General features: G+C 44.0%; 1 protein-coding gene across 2 annotated transcripts in view; it reads left to right on the forward strand.

Moving 5' to 3' along the window:
* Positions 1-22,396, forward strand: part of lamb2l (laminin, beta 2-like) — a 78,140-nt gene that overhangs the window by 3,332 nt on the left and 52,412 nt on the right. Inside the window, exons 1-2 of one of the 2 annotated variants that reach the window (XM_037773153.1) lie at positions 9,425-9,588; positions 13,618-13,703. In XM_037773153.1, coding sequence (XP_037629081.1) covers positions 13,661-13,703 — 43 coding nt within the window. In that variant the 5' untranslated portion in view covers positions 9,425-9,588; positions 13,618-13,660. Of the gene's footprint in view, positions 1-9,424; positions 9,589-13,617; positions 13,704-22,396 lie in introns of those variants that run through there. The other variant, XM_037773154.1, reaches the window with a different exon arrangement.

Raw genomic sequence — 22,396 nt, forward strand, 5'->3', positions numbered from 1 at the left:
AGCAGCTCTAGCATTGCCGGAGGCTTCGTGCTCGCCGCCGCACACGTAGTCTGTGTAACTTTAGTGAGTTTCCAACAGACCGTGTGTGTGTGTTGCCGGTGAGTGTGAGGTTGTTGGTGGCGTTCTAGCTGTGATCGTAGGTGTAGCAGTGTGTGTAGTTTATTTGTCGGTGAATAAATGCTATGAAACTACAACTCCTCCACTCCGCTCAAGCGAGCAAGAGACCAGAGCCAACTTCCTGTATCCTGCAACTCCGGCTCCGCCTCTTAAGGTGGGCTGTTAAGGTGGACCAGCTTTTCTCCTTAAATAGGCGAGCCGCTCCTCTGAGCCGCTCAGCTTTTGAGTTAATTATTAACATTTCTTTTAACCATTTTAACCGATAGCGTTAATCAGTTAAAATGCTTAATGTCAGTTACCGATTAAACGGTTAATTATGGACATCCCTACATCTAAGTGTGAGGAATGGTGCGTTTGTGTGCTGTTGTTGTTGTTGTGGAGCTAAAACTGTCTCGCACACCATCACATCAATACAGCTGTCCAGTTTATGACAATTTTTACAGCACTCATGTCATGTGAGGTCATTCTTTGTATTGACTTTACAAACATGAAAAGCTAAGTGGCAGGTCCGTCACTTCAGCACCTGAATGCACCACCAGGAGGGATTCACAGATCACTCTGTGATTTTAACACAGTTAAAACTCGACAATTAAGTAACTTTAATGGAACCAGTGCATGCATGTGTGTCATTATGGTGAATTAGCAATGTTTAGTGTGCTGAACTGGACTGAAGCCAGTGGGCCTCTGGAAGGTAGAGAAGTCTCAGTAATGGAAGCCAGTGGTATGGTCCTTTAAATAACAACTAAATAAAAAGCTGCTGACATGATATAGGTTCTAATGTTTTTATATGTGATGGCAGTTCTCAGATGCTTCATGTTAGCTTTGGAAGAGGAAATGATGTCACGGTAATGTCTCTGGTGGACGGCGGCAGAGATCAGGTGGAGCGTGTGCTTCAGTGTAAATGTGGCGTTTGGATAATCTATACATCAGGAGGCCTCTCTAGAGACTTCTCTCTGCCATCGGCGCTCCATCCCTGTGTCTTTGATATCTGAGCCTCCGTCAGGCCTCTGCAGGCTGAGACACCCGTAATCATGTCCCCTGATATAAATCAACCCTGTTTGCAGCACGCTGACAAGACGGACTGATTACCGCTACGCCTCTTTTTCATGTCTTTCCCTTCTGCTCCTTTCTTCCTGTCGCTAAGTTATGTTTCTGGGGAAGTGTCAAGCCAATTTAACCTAGACTAATATGGTGAAAGCATGCAACTGAACTTCTCTAACTTCCAGAAAAATGCAGTGAATCATGTGTTTCTCCACACAATAGAAATGTGTCTGTGGGCCAGTCTGATGAGCTGCAATCATTGCCAATTACCTCTCAGGATGCATATAGGTGGGTCTATTTCCCTCTCCTGCACACACAAACACACACACAGAGGGGGGAATTTACACTGGAAACGGCTGATGGCAAATCACACCACAGATTGTCTCATCAATAACAGGAAATGCAATTTCCTCATACAGTATGTGTTACGGAATAAGTCAGCCAATTATCTTTAATATAGGCAGGAAACTCCTCCACGCACTGATTGTCCCTCTGCTGTTTCCACTACTAAGAGACACATCATCTTTAGTAAAGTACAAACACAGGACGGTCACCCAGCAGACCGCTGTTTGTGTCCGGTGTGAAACCACTGATTTCATCTTAGTTTTGTTATGTAAGTTACGTAGCCTACTTAACGGCAGTTACATAACAAGCGTACTTATTTTAACCCAAACCCCAATCTTTTACTAAACCTGACCAATTAGTTTTGTTGCGTGAGTAAACCTAAAAACTAAGTAAAACTATGTTTGAAGTAGGGATGTTAATAATTAACCGTTTAACCGTTAACCAACATTTAGGACTTTAACCGATTAACGCTATCGGTTAAAATGTTTAAAAGAAATATTAATAATGAATTAAAAAGCTGAGCGAAACTCAGAGGAGCGGCTCGTCAGTTTAAGGAGAAAAGCTGGTCCACTTTAAGAGAGTCTGAGCCGGAGTTACAGATACAGGAAGTTGGCCCCGGTCTTGAACGGAGGAGTTGTACTCAAGCCCCAAAGGAAGTGCGCCGGTCGTCGATCCCGACTTTCGTAGTGGCCAAACGGCGGTACTGCAACTTCTGTGTCCGTCACGTGATGCATTGGGCCCAAAAATACTTTTTCCCATAGACATACATTGAGAAAGAGACGTCTGTAACTCAGAGGCAAATTTCTTTTAGAGGTGAATCAACTTCCCAGTACGAACACTCTCATAGTCCTTATTTAAATCATTACGTTTTTAAAGTTGTAAAACGCACTAATAGCAGCAGACACACACTGCAGCTGGAGCACCGCTACAGGAGACGCACTAATCTTGTCGGTTAACGATGTTTGGTTATCGGTTAAATATATATATTTTTTGAATTAGCATCTCTAGTTGGAAGTTTATTGTCACTTTATAAAGAGACTGTATGCATGTAACGAGCATAAACTGTTTGTTTCCTGTGAACACGGAAGTTTATTTTTAAAAAAGGCTATGAGCTAATAAGCATCCCTAATGGATGCTCATTTTGAAAAATGTTCTTAACCGATAACCGACCCTCGTTAACCGATTATTAACCGTTAACCGACAAGATTTGTGCCTCACATGCAGCGGTGTACCAGCTGCAGGAGCACAACAGATATTGGTTGACGGTAGTCCCCAGTTCACCGTCCGGGAGCGTTAACTTAGCAGCTACGATGCTGCGTGTAGTGTCGCGGACATGCAGACACTTTCCCAGTAAAAGTCTCCACCGCACATTTAGTTTAGTTTAACAGGTTGTCAGCTGTGTGTCTGCCCGGTGTAACTTTAGCGAGTGGCCAACAAACAGTGTGTATTTGTGCTACGTTAGCAGCTCTAGCATTGCCGGAGGCTTCGTGCTCACCGCCACACACGTAGTCTGAGTAACTTTAGCGAGTTTCCAACAGACCGTGTGTGTGTGTTGGTGGTGAGTGTGAGGTTGTTGGTGGCGTTCTAGCTGTGATCGTAGGTGTAGCAGTGTGTACACTTTATTTGTCGGTGAATAAATGCTATGAAACTACAACTCCTCCGCTCCGCTCAAGCGAGCCACTCCGGCTCCGCCTCTTAAGGTGGGCTGTTAAGGTGGACCAGCTTTTCTCCTTAAACTGATGAGCCGCTCAGCTTTTGAATTAATTAATAAAATTTCTTTTAACCGTTTTAACCGATAGATAAATGGTTAATTATGGACATCCCTACTATGCATGTAACGAGCCAACATGTCGTCGTCCCTGACACGTCCTACACTGACTCTAGAGGGGTACCTGCATCATAATTTGAAGTGTAGGGCCACTGACTAATCGCTGGTATTTGATGAGTTGGGAGTGAGAACGTGTTGGGGGGGTCTAGTAAAAGAAGGAAATGTGAAAATGAGGGTTACAAACAAATTGACCTCTAAACATAATTTTACAGGTTTCCAACCAGTTCTGTCCTTTTCTAAATACTGACGATGCTCATATACGATATATAAGCTATGATGACAATAGTGTGGCCTCAACTAAAACTCTGCTTGGTTATACTACACCTTACTGACCTTCTCCTCAGGACATAAGGCCCCGTTCACCTCCACCTCTCACCTACTGCCTCTCTGGCTCTCTAGTACAGACATGAACGTGGTCATTGTGTTGGTTGGTGTGTGTCTGAATGCAATCACCTTAAAGGCTCCTCACTGGCTACTGTCTGGTCATGTCGGCCTCTCGGGTGTGTCCCTCTGTGTTTAGTTAAAGATTAATAAATAATTTAATACCCTAAACCATGTAGCTGATCTCATAGTAGATCTGAATCACACTGCTGCTGTTAGGTTGAATAAAACGGCATGATGGGAAAAAAGGAACTGTACAGGTTGTGTATGAACAGGAATGCACATCCACAGCAGCAGTAGATGGTATTAGGTGCTTGATTTGAGGTCTGGGTCAATAGCAGTGAAAATCTGGGAGATCTGCCTGAAATGGAGAATTCTCTTTGTGTTCCTGTGAGATTAGGGTTTATGAGGTTAGGGTTTATTAGGTTAGGGTTAGGAAAGAAAATAAGGTAAATATCCAGAAAGCATTATGAGATTTCCTTTGGCTCCACAGGTGATTATGTGACGATGCATGTACATGTAGTGTGTTAGGAAGTAGTTTCCTTGTTTGACACTATGGTTAAATGAATCCCTTTGACTGCAGATGTTGTGTTTGGGTGGTCTGTTTACAGTGGTTTAATTTGGGCTCTTATTACATTAGGTTGTCTCTGCCAGTGTCACTTCATATGTGTTTCTTCAGGGTTTGGGCTGCCTCCTCCACCAGACAGTACAAGTCATTAAAGAAAGGCACCAATCGCCTCCAGTAAAACGTGTTTTGCTTGATAGAATTTTATAAAGACTTGAAGCAATTTTCACTCAATCTAATAGGCAGACACACTGATTGTGGCTTCAAGGTGTGTTACAGTAATTCAACACTGCGTTTTTTTTTGCAATGCAGCACAAATATACAGTGATCATTTAGAGCCTCATAACTGAGTCATTCTGATGAGTATGGACGTCAAGAGATGATCTCCTTTGTCTTACAGTACATTCATATCATTGAAACAGACGAAGAGAATAAAAGAGAAGAATGTTTGCAGCTTATGCAAGAAAGCGTGTCGATGTGTTCGCCAACACAAGGACACAAGAAATGAATGGGTAAAGAGGTGAGGGTTCTACTTTCTCTTGGCTTTAACAGAACATCACGCTGCTTTTTGAGTAATAAAAAAATATCTCCACCTCCACATACAGTGATATATATACTGTATACCCCACAGGTGAATGCAACAAGTTCTCATCCGGTCTCTTAGGGTTGATGAAAGCCATTTTATAATAAATGTAGTAAATCACTAATGAAGTATAGTAAAGGTTGATACAGCACATTAAAGCTGAAGTAGGCGAGATTGGAGCAAATATGATTAAAAAAAGTTATTTTTATAAAACGGTCACTATATCGTGACAGTAGTACATGAAACAGGTAACCTGAAAAAAATCATGTTCCTCTGTGTCCTCCGGTGTCCTCCGGTCCTCCGGTGCTCCTAACGGCATCTGCAAGATTTCACAGACCGTAGGAAAACAAGCAGTAAGAGCAGATCTGAGGTCTGCTGTCCAGCTGCTGTCTATGAGAGCCGGCTTTCAATCACTTGCGAACTCCGATCAAACTAGGCAGCGCTGATCAAATATTAATCAATATTCTGTTACTGTAATACCTATTTCTCTCCTCAAATGTTTTCATAATCATCTTGTAGTGCACGGTTTAGCTGTAAAATGAGAACGTTTGTGACGCCGCCATTGTGAAATCTGGTGAAGGAACACCAAGTTCCGGTCACATGACCGGAGCACAGCCAATAGGAACGCTCTCTCAATGAAAATACCTTTGATTGGCCAAAGTCTCCCGTCACGGGCTAGATTTTCTAAAGCCTGAAAACAGAGCCATGAGGAGGAGCAGAAGTCAAATTTTCTCTCAGAAACCTTGAATTACAATATGCTGAAAGGTTATTATGGGCTTGTTTTGCCCAATGATGCCAAAAAATATACTGCCTACTGCAGCTTTAAGATTCACAGTTTAGTGGACTGTGGAAATGAAAGTCACAGTCAGATGATTCATGTCATCATCTCTATCAATCTACATGCAACAGAAACAGATTTGTTGAGCAGGTGTGACATCATTCAAAGGTGCGATGTTTCCTTTCCAACAGTCAGTAAGAGTTGGAGCTGAGCAGCGGAGCTGTAGATATGACTACTAGAGTATCGTCAGATCTCAGGTTGATCTTTAACCAGGCGCCCAGTCTCCTCTGATACTTGAGTGCACTTTACCTGCTGTTAGATCTACACACTGCAGGTGTATTAATCAGTCAGTTGCTATGTAGTAACTTGAGTATATCCTGTAGTAGTGCTGCATGGACACGTGAGACGTTTACTGTAAATAGTTTCTTTTGCTCGAGGCAAAGTGAACCGCTCTTGTTTTGTTACTCCTCTGTTAGATTTGGTTTCTTTCTGTCTGAGAGGTTTTTGGTATTAATGTTTCCTGCCGTGTGTTGTGTTGTCGACTGTATATGACGGTCCATGTTTCCCCTCACAGGTAGGTAGCGGTGCAGGTAGGAGCAGATACCGACTCACCTGCCTGTATATGAGGGAAGCAAACTTCCTCCATGAGCTCATCTCAATGATCTGATCCTATTTCCAGCCCGGCCTTGTTTTACAATACTGTAACAGCAGTTTCTGAGACTGCAGCGTATTACTGGGTAGCTCAGTCTGAAGCCCTTCTTCTGATGTGTACACACACACACACACACTCACACACTCACACACACACACACACACACACAGTTAGGCTTATCGTCTTATTGTGCTCAAGGATACGGGAGCCTGGGATTGTTTGGACTAGTGTCTCCAGATTTCTTAGCTTTGTCTGAGTGGTGCCACTGAACCTTCTGCAGGTTTCCTCTTATATTGTGTGTGTTTGTGTGTGTGTGTGTGTGTGTGTGTGGTGTGTGCGTCAAAGTCTTTGCTCAAGGTCTCGGCTAACCAGGTGCAGTCTGATTTGTTTATTACTAAAATTACTAACTGCATGTTTCATGTTTTTTATGTGTCACATACCTCAACATATCTCATATCTCTACATTGGCAGTGGAATGCTTTGTTGCCCCCCCCAGTACTGTCACTGAAATACAAACACAATATATTACAACAAAGCCAGATATTGTTGCAGCTATTATATAGTTCAGATGTTAAACTAGTGCAGATATTAGAGGACAAACATGACTCCTAACGTGGAGGACGACAGTGTAGATAACAGTATGGTGAAGACTGGATCGCCTGATGAGAGCGTTACACAACTGAAATCATTCTTTTTCTCTTTAGTTTGTGGGTAGCAGTACTGGTGGTTTTACATTTATTCACACAGGAGGAGATCTCAGAGGTTGAAATGAAATGACTGAGTACACAAGACAGTGGAAGAAGAAACTTCTCTAGAATTGATTTCTGCAGCATGTGTTGTCGAGCCATCCAGCCTTGAACTGGCAGCAGTAGCTCCGCTGGCCTCTCCACTGGTTGCTGTGTGACATGTTGACGTTAGCAGAGGTCAAAGGTCACACCAGCACAGAGCAGTGGATGTGAATGCTGCTTGTTCTCTCCTGTCCAGTTTTTTTAGTTTAGTCTAGCCTGAATCATACACATGCATGCACATAACCCACATATGCAGCTATCTTACATGCACAAACGCACACCCTTCCCACTCCTTTCTCTTGTCTCTTTCTCTTTCTCTTTCTAATCTATCATAGCACCAGTTGACTCAACCTTTTGAATTTTTGAATAGAGTTGACCCTCCATGGCCCGGTCTGATGTTCTTAGTCTAACTGGAGGTGACGAGGATGAAACAGCTTCAGATTCACATGCTGAGCTTCAATTAAATAGTTTAAGGTGAAACTGAATTTCAGCGCATATATAGTTCAACATTTTAGGATATACATCTATTCACTTTCCTGCAGAGAGCTCGGTGAGAGATTAATACCCACTCATGTCGGTCCGCTAAATAATGAAACTACTGCCAGTTAGCGTAGCTTAGGACAAAGCTGGAAAATTATCTCTCATTGTTTAATTTTTTTACCAAAAAATTGAAAAATCGTTTGACACATAACCTCCATAAAAACAGCAAATTGTTGTCTTTAGCTAACCTTAGCTAAGCTAACCGGCGGCTAGCACTTAGTTCATATTACACACACACTTGACAGTGTATGATTTATTCTTATCTAACGGCAGAAACACACCAAGAAGTGGCGAAGTGCGCCTGCGGCGAGCTGCCATTGCAGTGTCTATGGAAAAGCTGACGGTGGCCGCTCCGAGCTCAGCGAGCTGCGGCGGTTTGATTGGCCGAAGTGCAGCCAAACTAAAAAGTTGGGGTAGTCAAACTTTTGAGAGAGGACCCGCAGCCAATCAGTGAACAGATCCTGTGACCCCTGTGACATGTTGACCCTGTGTTTACAAAGAATTCCCTTCCCGTCTGAAACACATGAACACGCCTCCTGCATGCAGAAAAGTATAATTATTGCTGCGAGCCACTACCTGGTGTGTTTTCAGCGTAACTCTCCACCAGAGAGCAAATAACTGTGTCTCCCAAAATGTCAGCGTAGTCTATAAAGCTCCAATGTGGTGCCTTTGACCAATTACAATGAATTATCTATTATTAAAGAACCAGTGTGTAAGGTCTGGTGACATCTAGTGGTGTGGTTGCAGATTGCAACCAACTGAGTACCCCTCCGCTCACTCCTCCCTTTACAAGACTGCGGTAACGTGAGCCGCCGAGTGCAAAACCGTTGTAACGCCATAATAACTCTACTTTAGGAGCAGGGGAAGTCAGACGGCGGCTGGCGGTACCGTGGTTTAGCACTCTGCGGCTCACGCTACCGCAGTTTCACCAGCATGTCGGAGAACTACGTTGGCTTTCGGGTAATGTAAAAACGTGACAGTCTCTCTCTAGAGCCAGAGTTTGGTTTGTCCGTTCTGGGCTACTGTAGAAACATGAAGCAGCAACATGGGGGACTCCGTGAAGAGGAACGGCTCCCTATGTAGATATGAAGGGCTCATTCTAAGATAACGGAAACACAACTATTCTTATTATCAGGTGATTATACACTAATGAAAACATAGTTATTAATATTATATTCCATTTCTGCTAATAGATTACCTAAAATGTTACACACTGGCCCTTTAAGTGCAGTGTAGGTGCAGAGAGCTGGGGTTGGTCCTCTTGTGTCGTGCCATCAGAGTGGTGTTGTGTGGTTGTGTGGTTGTGTGGTGGAGTAGCTGCTGCACTGAAGCTCTGTGGCCTAGTTTACCCCAAAATGTCTCTCCATCCCTGCCTGTCTCTTCTTTCCTCATTCCCTTTTTCCTTCTTCCATCCATCTCTCTTCTCTCTGTCCTTCTTTTATCTGTGTGTCTCTCTCTCTCTCTCTTTCTCTGGCCTGCTCTCTGCCTCTCTCGCCCTTCACTCTCCCTCAGTGTCCAGAAGAAAGGGCTGGTGCATTCCAGCAGCCTGGAGACCATTCCCCTCTTTCAGCCAGTGGCCCTCAGAGTGACAGAGGAATTAGAATGAGAATAGCTGTCCATTCACCCCAGTGCCCCAGTGACGAGCTGGAGGGAGCGAGGGAGGGCCAAGTGGAGGGAGGAGAGGAATGAAGGGGGTCCCGCACACACACTGCGTCCCCATTGGCCGGCGGCATTCCCTCTGTTTTTACATCGCTGCCGTCAGTTGTGCTTTCAAGTTTGCTTTACACATTCTGGCGCACATACACACCACACATGTGCATGCACGCGTAAATATACACATCGGGGTTCAGGGCCTGCACACGTGCACACTCGGATACGGGACTCTACACACACATCCACACTGTCAGCCTACGGAGACACAGTGAGACTGACCACGCAGTGCAGAGGAGACAGAGCTGACCTGTGGCTGTGTGAGTATCACTAACACTGGGTTGATCAGGAATATTCATATTATTGATAAATACTTATACTGCATGGTGTTTTACTCATCAACATCGGCTGAAACTCTCTCTATATTCCTGTGTTTTTGGTGGATTAGTCCTTTGGTGAAGATTTTTGATTAAAATGTGACCTTGTGCTGTCACCACCTCTGTAGGTCGCCCTCGGCTAAACTGTGAGCTCTTCTAACTATGTAGCTGTTAAAATGTAACAGCGGTGTTGTAGTTTAACTGTGCAGCGAGTCAAGTGGGTTTTTATTCCTTAGTAAATGGCTTTTGGCATATATACGTATATACTGTATATGTATATATATACACCGATCAGCCATAACATTCAGACCACTGACAGGTGAAGTGAATAACATTTATTATCTGGTTACCATGGCACCTGGCAGTGGGGGGGGGGGGGGGGGGGGGATATATTAGACAGCAAGTGAACATTTTGAACTTTGTGTTAGAAGCAGAAAAAATGGGCCAGCGTAAGGATGTGAGCGACGTTGACAACAAGGGTGCCAAATAGTGCTGGCTAGATGACTGGGTCAGAGCATCTCCAGAACTGCAGCTCTTGTGGGATGTTTCCGGTCTGCAGTGGTCAGGACCTACCAAAAGTGGTCCTAGGAAGGAGAATTGGTGAACCGGCGACAGGGTCAGACCCGAGGCTCATTGATGCACGTGGGGAGTGAAGGCTGGCCCGTGTTGTCCGATCCAATAGAAGAGCTGCTGGAGCTCAAACTGCTGAAAAGTTAATGCTGGTTCTGATAGAAAGGTTTCAGAACACACAGTGAGGAGCAGTCTGTTGCATATGGGGACCGGTCAGGGTGCCCTGTGCTGACCTAATGTTATCGCTGATCGGTGTATATACTGTATATATAGCTTTTTAATGAATGTCTAGGCAGCTTTTAGGTCTCGATGTCTGAAAGCTTGTTTATCTGGTGAAATTCTTGTTTTAAATCATTTAGCAGTCGTATCATCTCTGGAGCTCTGCAGGTCTTAGCAGCCTACCTCATCTCTACTACTCTATATTGTGAGGGCCGTGATGGATGGAAAGATGACCCGTACCCTCCACCTCAAAAACCCGTCTCCGTTCACAACACAATAAGCATAACAAGCATACACAATCAGATACAGTTGTTGGTTAGTGTTAGTCCTCGTATTCAAACTCCTATCTATCATTTTAGAGCTGGTTCCAGTCTTTGGGAGTTTTGCATTGGAATTAATAATATTCCTTACCGTTACGTTTGACCTAACAACATGGCATGTTTCAGACTGTTTCCTACTTTAGCTTTTTCATTTTAGTCTTGAATCAGTTGCACCTTCTTCTCTTTCTCCACCTTTCTCTATTTCCACTTTGGCATTCTGCATTTTCTCCTGGCTTGTGTCTCCTCTCTCCTTCCCTCTCTAGGAATATAAACAGCTGCTCTTTTGTTGATTAACAATTTAATACAATATGTTGGGATTATAAGCAATGGAGTTTACATTCATCGAGCTAACAAGCTGAAGATGAACCAGCCAGCCTGCATCCAACCATCCATGTCTCACTGTGTGATTGGACAATAGGGACGTAACGGTGGAAAAACAGGAACATATACAGAAATGAAGTGTTTTGAAACATTCTCATCATTAGTTTGTGTCTCAGGGAAGATTGGGCATAGTGTTGTAAGTCATTGTAACCTATGTAAACCCAATGGAGTGTTAAATGGTTTAATAAGGAGAATTATCCTCAACCTGAAGGAACACGTGATCCTTCAGTTTTTCTGCTAAATTCAGAATCATGAAATGCCTGGTTGTCCTTGGACAGCAAGAATACATGTTTTATACTTAAGTATCCTGCTCATGTACTCATTGTCAATGTAGGGTGTGTGTGTGTGTGTGTGTGTGTGTGTGTGTGTGCGTGTGTGTGTGTGTGTTAGAATATATCGTTTTTGTCATTGTACAAGTACAACGGAATTGAAATACAATCCTTAAAAAAGTGCAAGAAACATAAACAATAACGTGCCTCTAAAACTATAAAAATAATAATAATAAAAACACACTTGACACACACACAAGACATTCACATTCTGCAGGTATTGCACAACTCATATCATTATTGCACAGTGAACATTTACAAGATGCCCCTCAGGGCAGCAGTTCAAAGAGAGAATGTCCGGGGTGAGATGGGTCCCTGACAATATTCTGTGCTTCCCTGAAACAGCGGGAACTGTACAGCTCTTCCATGGAGGGCAGAGAGCAGCCGATAATCTTTTGGGCTGTGGTGACGACCCTCTGGAGCTCTTTCCTGTCTGCAGCTGTGCAGCTGGAGAACCACACACAGATGCAGTATGTCAGGATGCTCTCTATGGAGCAACGATAAAAGGACACAAGCAGTTTTTGTGTGAGGTGGTTATTCCTGAGTACTCTCAGGAAGTACAGTCTCTGCTGTGCCTTCTTGGTGATAGCTGTGTTGTTGACGCTCCAGGTCAGGTCATCCTCTATGTGAACGCTCAGAAACCAGAAGTCTGAGACCCTCTCCACACAGTCCCCGCCGATGAACAGGGACTGAATGTCCATCTGTTTCCTCCTAAAGTCTATGATCAGCTCCTTGGTCTTGGTAGTGTTCAGGACCAGGTTGTTTTCTGAGCACCACACTGACAGCTGTTCCACCTCGTTAAACAAATACCTTATTGCCTTATTGTAATGGATGCAGTCAACAAGTTAATACACGTGTAAATCTGTTAAAGTGAGTGTGGAGACGGTGTGGGGGCCCTCCTCGGGGCCTCTGCCTTTTGACAGCGGCGGGGGCCAACATCCACCTCTTATTGAAGAGCTGAGTGTGAAACTGCTTTCCAACAGAGACCTGCTTTAGAGTACAAACCTGGATTAGTGAACAAGGTTAAGCTATTTTGAGAAATTCTTGAAATGAATTGAAGACATTTGACAACAAAGCGTGTCTTAAAGAGCTTACTTAAACTGGTGAAGTGAAGTCAGTCTGTCCTCTTGTCTTCCTGTAACCACTCTTGTTTGTCCCAGAGGTCAGGTTGGTTTAGTGTGTGTGACAGGAACAATGTGTGTTCTCACCTGTCACACACACACACATTTACCGAGGTCTGTCCTATTCAGTGAGCAGATGTCTGTGTTTGTGGAGTCTAAATACACAAGAGGCCTTTCCTCTCCTCGAGTCACATCATAATCAAGACGCTTCTACCTCAGAGACAACCTTAAACTCCCACACTACAGCGTTATTATTTATTATTACTATTATTATTATTATTATCTGTTAAGCTGCTTGTGTAGCATTCTTCCTGCAGCACTTTGAAGGCATAATAGACAATATTAATAATATTTACTGTAAACAAACAGACATTGGCATAAGTGCTTTATAAATACTGTTTAACTATCAAAACGCTCAATATACGGAGAAATACACACAGCCCGTATTCAGAAATTGTGCGTTTGAAACAAGCCGTTAGGATTTCTGTCCATTTGTGATGTCACAAATATACAATATTTAGACCATTACACGGTTTTAAACATAAACATTCTAAATGTGTCCCAGTTTATTTCCTGTTGCAGTGTATGTAAATAACATCAGCTGACAAGAAATAAACATGGACCCAAGCTGTTGCCTAGCAATGCAATTCCGTTGCAATTCCATTGAAATGCACTTAAACGGAGCATTTCAGACTGAGGATAAATACAGGTATGTTCAGGCAGACAGCATGAGGAAAATAAAGTGTTTTTTTTACATTACAGCATGTAAACATGTTCTTGTAGAAACACAAAATACAAGTATGAACCTGAAAATGAGCACGATATGGGACCTTTAATGGAAAACATCACTTCCAGCAGTTTCTGGTAGTTCTGCTGTCAGTTTTCAGAAGCGATGGCACAAACAGTAGCTGTGGTGTGAGATAGAGAGAGCCAGCTGTGGTGACCTGAGCTGTAAACCAGGCTGTTTTACTAAATTATGTTTTACTGGTTTCTTTGTCACACTCTCACATAATCTGTGTGTGTTTGTTACAGCCAGAGAACAACAGATCGTCTGGTGTCCCTGCATCCAGCAGTCATGATGCCCATCACAGCCGTGTATTTGAGCCTCCTCCTGCTGGGTGAGTAGAACATCAGTCTGGTCTTTGTCTCCTTAGGGATGCTGTTACTTACTTACTTAGTCCTTGTTGTGCCGGGTGGCACATATGGCAAGGACTAAGGATTTCCACTCATCTCTGTTGTTTGCTTTCTTCTAAATGCTGTTCCAGCTGTATACTCTCGTCATCATCTCTCCTTCGATGGTTCGCCTCCACGTTGTTTTGGGCCTCCCTCTTTTGCGTTTTCGCTCTGGGGTCCAACGCAATGCCACTTTTGTCATCACATGGTTTCCTTAATACATGTCCTAGCCATCTCCATCTTCTTCTTATCAATATTGTTTCCATGTCCAAGCACCCAGTTGTTTTGTGTAGTTCATGGTTTGTAATCTTCCTATTGGCCAGATTATCCTCATGATCTTTCTGAGGCGGATGTTGTGAAAGCTAGAAAGTTTGCGTATGTCTCTTTCAGTCATTCTCCAGCACTCAGCACCATATAGAAGGACAGATAGTACACAGCTGTTGTATAACTTTATCTTGTTTCTGGTTATATGTGTCGACTTCCAAATGTTTCCAAGTCTTAGAAATGCTTAAAAAGCAAGGACAATGATGCTGTTAGGTCATATCTATTTAGGCTGAGGCCACCTGAAAAGGAGGCTTTGGTTCGGTTCCAGTTTGGTTCTGTCTGTGTGTTTCCTGGGACGATAAACCGGCACCGTAAAACCAAGAGAAGCTAATTCTCAATAATTTATCGGGCATAGGTCCAGACCCAGACGCAATCCTATCCGGATCCGGACCACGGCCCACCTCTTAGTGACCTCTGCTGTAAAATGCCCCACTAAGTGTATACCTTGGTCCCCACTTTTTAAAACAACATATTTAAGGGACCCATATCAAGACTGATGTTCATGATATGTGTTTATGTTTTAAAAAGGAACTACTGGCAGATACAGTATATCGTTATGGGATTTTATAAACCGACCTCTAAAGTCCAGTATGGGTCAAGCTAGTAGTTCGATGATGATGCAGGATGACAACACTAAACCTGTCAGTTAACAAGTCAGTGTGGACACCAACCAGACCAGAACTAAAAGGCAACAATGTTCTTTTTTTTTTTCTTGGTCCGGACCAGCTAAACCAAACTGCATATGTGAAAGTGACCATCAGCATTATATCACAGATAGGGATGCTCATTTTGAAAAATGTTCTTAACCGATAACTGACCCTTGTTAACCGATTATTAACCGTTAACCGACAAGATTTGTGCCTCACATGCAGCGGTGTACCAGCTGCAGGAGCACAACAGATATTAGTTGACGGGAGTCCCCAGTTCATCGTCCGGGAGCGTTAACTTAGCAGCTACGATGCTGCGTGTAGTGTCGCGGACATGCAGACACTTTCCCAGTAAGTCTCCACCGTACATTTAGTTTAGTTTAGCAGATTGTCAGCTGTGTGTCTGCCCGGCATAACTTTAGCGAGTGGCCAACAAACAGTGTGTATTTGTGCTACGTTAGCAGCTCTAGCATTGCCGGAGGCTTCGTGCTCGCCACCTGTGTAGTCTGTGTAACTTTAGTGAGTGACCAACAGACCGTGTGTGTGTGTTGGTGGTGAGTGTGAGGTTGTTGGTGGCGTTCTAGCTGTGATCGTAGGTGTAGCAGTGTGTCTACAGTTTATTTGTCGGTGAATAAATGCTATGAAACTACAACTCCTCCACTCCGCTCAAGCGAGCCAGAGACCGGAGCCGACTTCCTGTATCCTGCAACTCCGGCTCTGCCTCTTAAGGTGGGCTGTTAAGGTGGACCAGCTTTTCTCCTTAAAGAGACGAGCCGCTCCTCTGAGCCGCTCAGCTTTTGAGTTAATTATTAACATTTCTTTTAACCGATAGCGTTAATCGGTAAAATGCTTAATGTCGGTTAACGGTTAAACGGTTAATTATGGACATCCCTAATCACAGAGCAGTGAGCCAGCAGCTGTAGCTCAGTTCATCTGGTCTAGATGTGTTTCTGTTTGATGGAGCTCTCGATCAATCTGCTCCTTGAATCTGAACAGCCAACAGCAATGCAGCCACAGCTATCTAATCACAACCTGAACTGACCATCCACTGTGCCACTGACAATTAATGGAAGCACACGCTGTACAGTAGATACCTCGCTCAGACCGTCCGGCATGATGACGAGTCGAAATCAGGTGAGTAGTAGTAAATATTACACACACTGTAATAGTATAGACAGCTCATATGACATTTTCTAACCTCAGCAGTGCAACAGCTACTGTAGAACCGTGTGACAAGACTTACAGCAGCAGGTCGTTCTATTCAAAGCTCATGTCGTGTGTCTTGTGACATGATGATGGGCAGCAGCATGTAATATGTGGTAATTATTAGTCATACAGTATCATACAGTATGTCCTGGAACACCTCCCTAGGGAGGCGCCCAGGGGGCAATTTCGCGTTCCAAGACCACGAGGTACTTGACCTCCTTCACTTGGGGTAAGGACTCATTCCCTACCCGGAGTAGGCAATCCATCGGTTTCCTGCTGAGAACCATGGCCTCAGATTTAGAGGTGCTGATCCTCATCCCGGCCGCTTCACACTCGGCTGTGACCCGATCCAGTCAGTGCTGGAGGTCACAGACCGATGACACGACCAGCTGGGAGGAGGCCACGGGGAAGACCCAGGACTAGGTGGAGAGATTATCTCCCTGCTGGAGCTGTTGCCCCCGCGACCCGACCCCGGATAAGCGGTTGAAGATGAGATGAGATGATATGAGACAGTATGTCCTCTCCTTCCTCTCCTTCGACCCTGTCATATATCTGTTGTTGTTTCTGCTTTAGTACACTCAGACTCAGACTCTCCCTGTACGTTGTCATTAGGTCTAATCCATCATTATTTCATACACGCTAACCACAGGATTGAGCTGTAACACCCAGATGTTTGTTCTGGGTTGTGTTTACTTTAGGGAACAGGAATTGAAGGTTTTAAGTGAGAATCAAACTGTCCTTCACCGAGTCAATGTCGCCTTTCAGTCCAGTCAGAGTGACGGGGTGGAAGGACCCTAAAAGATAATCACAATCATTATCTATAAAATCTTTATAGAGAAGAATCCCAGTTCATTGCTGGTTCTATGACATTTCAGCAATGTGGGTGCTTTAATGGAGGACCTTAAGAATATAACCCACCCACCCTCCCACCCCCATGTAATGGTGCACTGGAGCATGGCATTTCTCAATAAACAATCACGTGAAAAAGTCGGCCATTTTTAATTTGTTTTTTTACCTTTTCAAGGCGCTGTACTTCAACGTACTCCTACAGATTTAAAAATAGTTAAAATCTTGAAAACTTATGAAACATCGTTGCCGGGCGTGGCGACGAAAAAAGCACCTTTAGCCAAAAAACAGGAAGTTGTTGTATCTTTGTTGTGTACATTGTTTCTCATGCTTGATAAGAGTCCCGCCTGAGGACATCCACATGCAAAGTTTGTCTCAAAGTCACAGCGTCACCTGCTGGTAACAGGAAATGACAGGTTGTGCACTTGTACAACGTCCTCCTCACAGATTAATCAGATCCATCTCAAAGCCTTGAGACCTTCATAGTGAAGATTGCGACCTTCCGTTGAACGGTGTTGCCTTGGCGGTTCGCAGAATTTAGGCGTCTCGCCATGAAAAAAGAAACTGTTGTACCTCGACTCCACGTGGTTGGATCTTTTCCAAATTTCACATGTTTGATGAAGACAGTTACAGGCCAATTCTGACTCACAGCCATAGCGCCACCTGCTGGCAGCAGGAAGTTAATCTGGGTTAAACTGGGTGTGAGAGCTGCAGAGTCGGACCACTCGCTTTAAGATAAGGAGGAAGCTGATACAAAGTGAAGTTAAGTGTCTTTGTAGTCTCCAATGGATGAGTCTCACACTGACAGCACAGACATCAATCAAATGTCTACGTCTGTGTGACGGCTCAGACGGAGTTATGTCCATACTGAGGAGCTCACTGAGGACAGACTGTCCTGTCTGCTCCTGTCTCTGTACAAGTCATACAACTTTTTCAATTCAACTGGATGTATCTCTGCCTCAGGTCATAGTGCTCGGAGTAAAGTTAGTCTCCGGACACGCCTTTCATTGACTTTGTTCATGCCGCCTCTAAATATTATTTATTTTTTTATTTTCATGGGATTTATTGACAATAAAAAAAACTATCCATCCCTCCATCCATCCATCCATCCATCCATCCATCCATTATATATGACCGCTTATCCTATTCAGTGTCGCGATCCCAGCTGACATTGGGTGAAGGCGGGGTACACCCTGGACAGGTCTCCTGACTATCACAGGGCTGACACATAGAGACAGACAAGATAAGATAAGATAAGATAAGACAGAACTTTATTAATCCCAAAGGAAATTCTTACAATTACAACAAGTTCAAGTGTATAAAATAAAAATGGAGTATTTCTAGCACCAGTGCCTAGTAGAATAACAATAAAGTAAGATAGATTTAGTAAAATCAGTAAATAAGATATTGCAGTAATATTGCATATGATGAGAAAAGAAGTAACATTGCACATGATGGACATTGATATTGCACACAATGAACAGTGATATTGCACATGAGAATGGAAAAAGTAGTATTGCACATGATATTGATATTATATTTGTCCTCAGTGTCCGGTGTTTTCAGCTGTCCTTCCTGCAGAAGGGGGAAGAGTTCTATAGTCTGATGGACACTGGTAGGAAAGACATCCTGTGGTGTTCTGTGGTGCACCTCGGTAGTCTCTGTCAACCGTTCACGCTCACGTTCACACCTACGGGACATTTAGAGTCATAAGAAAAACTAGATATTATTTTAATTTCTCCACTTATTTTCTGTGGTCATGGTTCTGCTAAGGAAGACAAGGTGATTCAGAGGAGATGATGTGATGTGTACTTTGAGACTGTCATCAGTAAATGTGGTCTCCCTAGATGTCCACAGAAGCTTTGCCTCCACTGGAGACATTGTTGTACTGTTCTAGCAGCAGAGCAGCTCCATCCAGCTCATGACGGTGAGCTCTGGTCATGTAAACCAGGTTTACTAGGTCAGCTGATCTGGAAACTGTGTGAGAGTCTCTGGTATCTGTGGAATGTGCAGTAAACGCTGGATCGGAGGCAGAATTGGCCCTCGCAGGGTTAACTGGTGACTGAGGGGCATTTTTTAAAAGGGCCACACACACACACACACATACACACACACACTGGTCACCTCCGGTGTGTTTCTGTGTGTGTGTTTCTCAGAGACTGAACAGTGATCGTATCAGTGTTCAGGAGAGACTGGTTGAGGATATTGTACTTTCCTTCCTCAGCTGGCCTACTCACAGGTATCTGGGTCAGTCTCTGTGTTACTAATTAACTGGAAGAAGACTGAACTCATGTGTGAGTCGCAGGAAACTGACAACTGAGATTGAGTTGGCTTTAGTCCGGCTGTTCATATTAATGAATGAATGAATGAATGAATGAATGAATGAACAGTGTTCAGCTACTATGAATGAATGGAACTTCCTCCAGAGTTTTGGCATAAAGGTCTGGCAGCGTTCTCCTCACACGTCAGCATTTAATGTGAAAGAACATCAGGAAGTGTTGTTGAGCTTCAAGCTTAAACTTCTTCTTACACGTATACTTCTATGTACAGTATAACTTCTTACATGTATAAATCATTGCCGGTCGGTGTCCCATGCGCAATCACGTGTGGCTCCGCTGTTCAGACAAAAATCCAACACAAACTACACGGAAGCACCAAAACCTCTTGGTTGTATCTAGTGAAGCCCGTCTGTTAAACAGTGTTGGCCGCGGTCGGAGGACGCGGGGGAGACCGTAGCTTTGGTCTCCAGGACCGGAGTCTCTACTGTACTCTGCTCCTCTGCTCCTCTGTCTGCCTGCCTTCACTCACACACCGCGCTCGTTATCACTCGCTCTCTCACTCCACTCTCACGTGCATGCGCGCACACTCCACACTGCAGAAGAGTTAGTTTAGCTCTGAGAATATCTAGTGAATGTACAGTGGACGTTTGTGTAGAAATAAATGCTGCAGCTCCTCCAGACCAACAGAGGTTTCCCGTGTCGTTTCCTGCTGCTGAGTGAAGTGACGGGGCTCCGGACAGAGAAACGTTATCGTCTCCGACCAAAACTCTGGTGTCTCCCCTGTTCTTTCTGACCTTGGTCGGGAGGCTGAAGCAGGAAAACAGTGTCAGCATCGATTCATGGAGAGACCTTCGTCTGGTCAGCTAACATATAAATGCTGAAATATAGAGTGATATTGTGGTTTTAGCTGACGTGCGTCGCCTCACTGTTCTGAGCGATGCTCGTTCATGTCTATGTAGAGCGAGCACAAGCGCGAGCAACAGGACGCTGACTTTAGTTGACTTAACGGCCACAGGTGTCGCTGTTAACAAGCAATTTCTGATTCTTACAAACAGTCCCCTTAACTGATGGACCAGTACAGCAAAGAAGAAAGGATGAAAACGTTATGTGTAGAGTATGACTTGTTGTTGTACTGATGGTGTTAGTGCTGTACGGTAACCATGTGAGCTGTAGTAGTAGGCTACAGGTTATGGTTTTTACCAGGCCTTTATTAGCGACCAGCCTTTATTTGTTGCCTTTATTCATGCCGGCCACAGCCCCCGTCTAGTATTTGAGACTGAGATTGAGTCTTTATTTGAATACCATTTTTTTTAGAGAATGTTCACTTCCATTTGCTCCTGCTCAAACCAACTAATTGGCAGAGCTGCACAGTCAAACGGCAAATTCACAAAAAGGTGTGTCTGGCTTTTGTAGCTGCTCATGCTGAATTCTCACCAGAGCAGCGGTGAAGTACGGCCTGCGGTGAGCTGCCATGCAATGTCTATGAGAAGCTGCGGCGGCCGCTTGATTCTGTGTGCAAACTAAAAGTTAGGAAAAGTTGAACTTGTAGTGGTGAAGTGCAGCCAGAGAGGACCTGCAGCCAATCAGTAAACACATCTGTGACCCCTGTGACATGTTGACCTCTGTTACAAAGAATTTCTTCCCACCTGAAACACATGAACACGCCTCCCGCCCACAGAAAAATGTAATTATTACTGCGAGCTGCACTTCTCAACTGCCTGATGAGAATTCGGTGTAAACCTGCACAAATAAAACAAAAAGAAACTCAAAGCACCTCGAAGGGTTAATGCACCCCTAACTGAGCTGCCGAGCAGACGGCGTCTCGGTGCTCCTTTGCTGTTTGCACGTATTTAAATGAGGTCATGTGTAGACATTTAGTGCAAAATCGTCCCCTTTCTATGCAAATGAGCCTCACTGCAAAAAACAGTCCAATTCACAAAGATCAGCGGTGACAGTGAGATTATTAGCGTCTTCAGAGAGCTGGTGGTGAGGGGCGTCACGCCCAGACCTTCCACTGATCATGGCAGCTTTGACTGATATTTTTTCTTTTGTCCTCTGCTTCAAATCATGGTCTCTTCTTTTACAGTCTGAAGCTGACTGGGGTATTAAATCCCAAATCAGGTTTCTCTCTGTCACGTTTAAGTTCCTTCCTGAAGTTGGGAGGAATGCCTCTGAACCTGGAGCCGTATCAACATTTACCTTCTCTGTTTCTCTCTCCATTGTTCTGCCTGCTGTGTTCTTGGCTCTAAGCAGCATCTAGACTTTGCCACATGGATCATTTCAATCAGACGCAAAAAATGGCAAGTTGCACTCAGCTGCATTATGGGTGTGTTTGTGCTGTAATATCAATGGCACAATGTCTGTCGTGAATTGGACATGAGACGGCAGACGGTGGTTGAAAGTGATAGTTATAGTTTGTACAGGCAGGCACTGGTATCCATTCCAGCCTGTTCCCCTTACTCTAACCCTAACCCTGCTCCTCACTTTCAACATCTCAACATACAAGTATACTTTACAACATAGATCAATAGATAGAGCTTCATTCTGAGGCTTTTAGGTGGTTCTAGGTGATTCACTGTTTGCACACAGTTTCAGGCAGGATTTGACTTGGTTAAGGTTATTCTATTAGGCACTGGTGCTAGAAATAGCACTTTTTATTTTATACACTTGAACTTGTTGTAATTTTGAGCAATCTCCAGCACAAGAATTTCCTTCGGGATTATTAAAGTTCTATCTTATCTTATCTTAAAATACGTCAAGGTAAGATAAAAACAAGCTAGGACTGGGTTCAAATTGTGCTTTCAGTGACATTTGACCCCTGAGAAGTGCAGTGCAGAAACACCATTTTCACCAACGCTGGAGACAAAACAAATTACCACCACTTGTTATCGACGCTGTTTACCGAACGTGAAAACCCTCAAACATCATAATGTTTACATGCCTGCCTCCTCCTGCACTGCTGCTGCTAATCCAACACAGATGTAAGATGGGGACCTGTTCTATACCATGTGTCCTTACTGATCGGCCTTTAGTGTGTGTACAGGTCCTGTTCCCTACATACTGTGTGTGTGTATACGTGGAGAACTGGAGCGTGTGTTTGCGTCCACCTCGCTGACACCTGAAATGTTTTCTCTAATGAATAACATTTTCCTCTCCGTCCCTGCATTCCTGCCATAGTGCCGTTTACAGGAGCGAGAAGCCCCAGGGTGTGTTTACCTGGGACTCTCCCCCATTGTGCATCTGCTGTGTGTGTGTGTGTGTGTGTGTGCGTGTGTCTGTTACATTGCCACGTGCTACACTCTAATCACACACTGGTAAACCAGCTGGTGTCAAACA

The sequence above is a fragment of the Sebastes umbrosus genome, chromosome 6 (genome assembly GCF_015220745.1).
Source record: "Sebastes umbrosus isolate fSebUmb1 chromosome 6, fSebUmb1.pri, whole genome shotgun sequence".
Lineage (NCBI taxonomy): Eukaryota > Metazoa > Chordata > Actinopteri > Perciformes > Sebastidae > Sebastes > Sebastes umbrosus.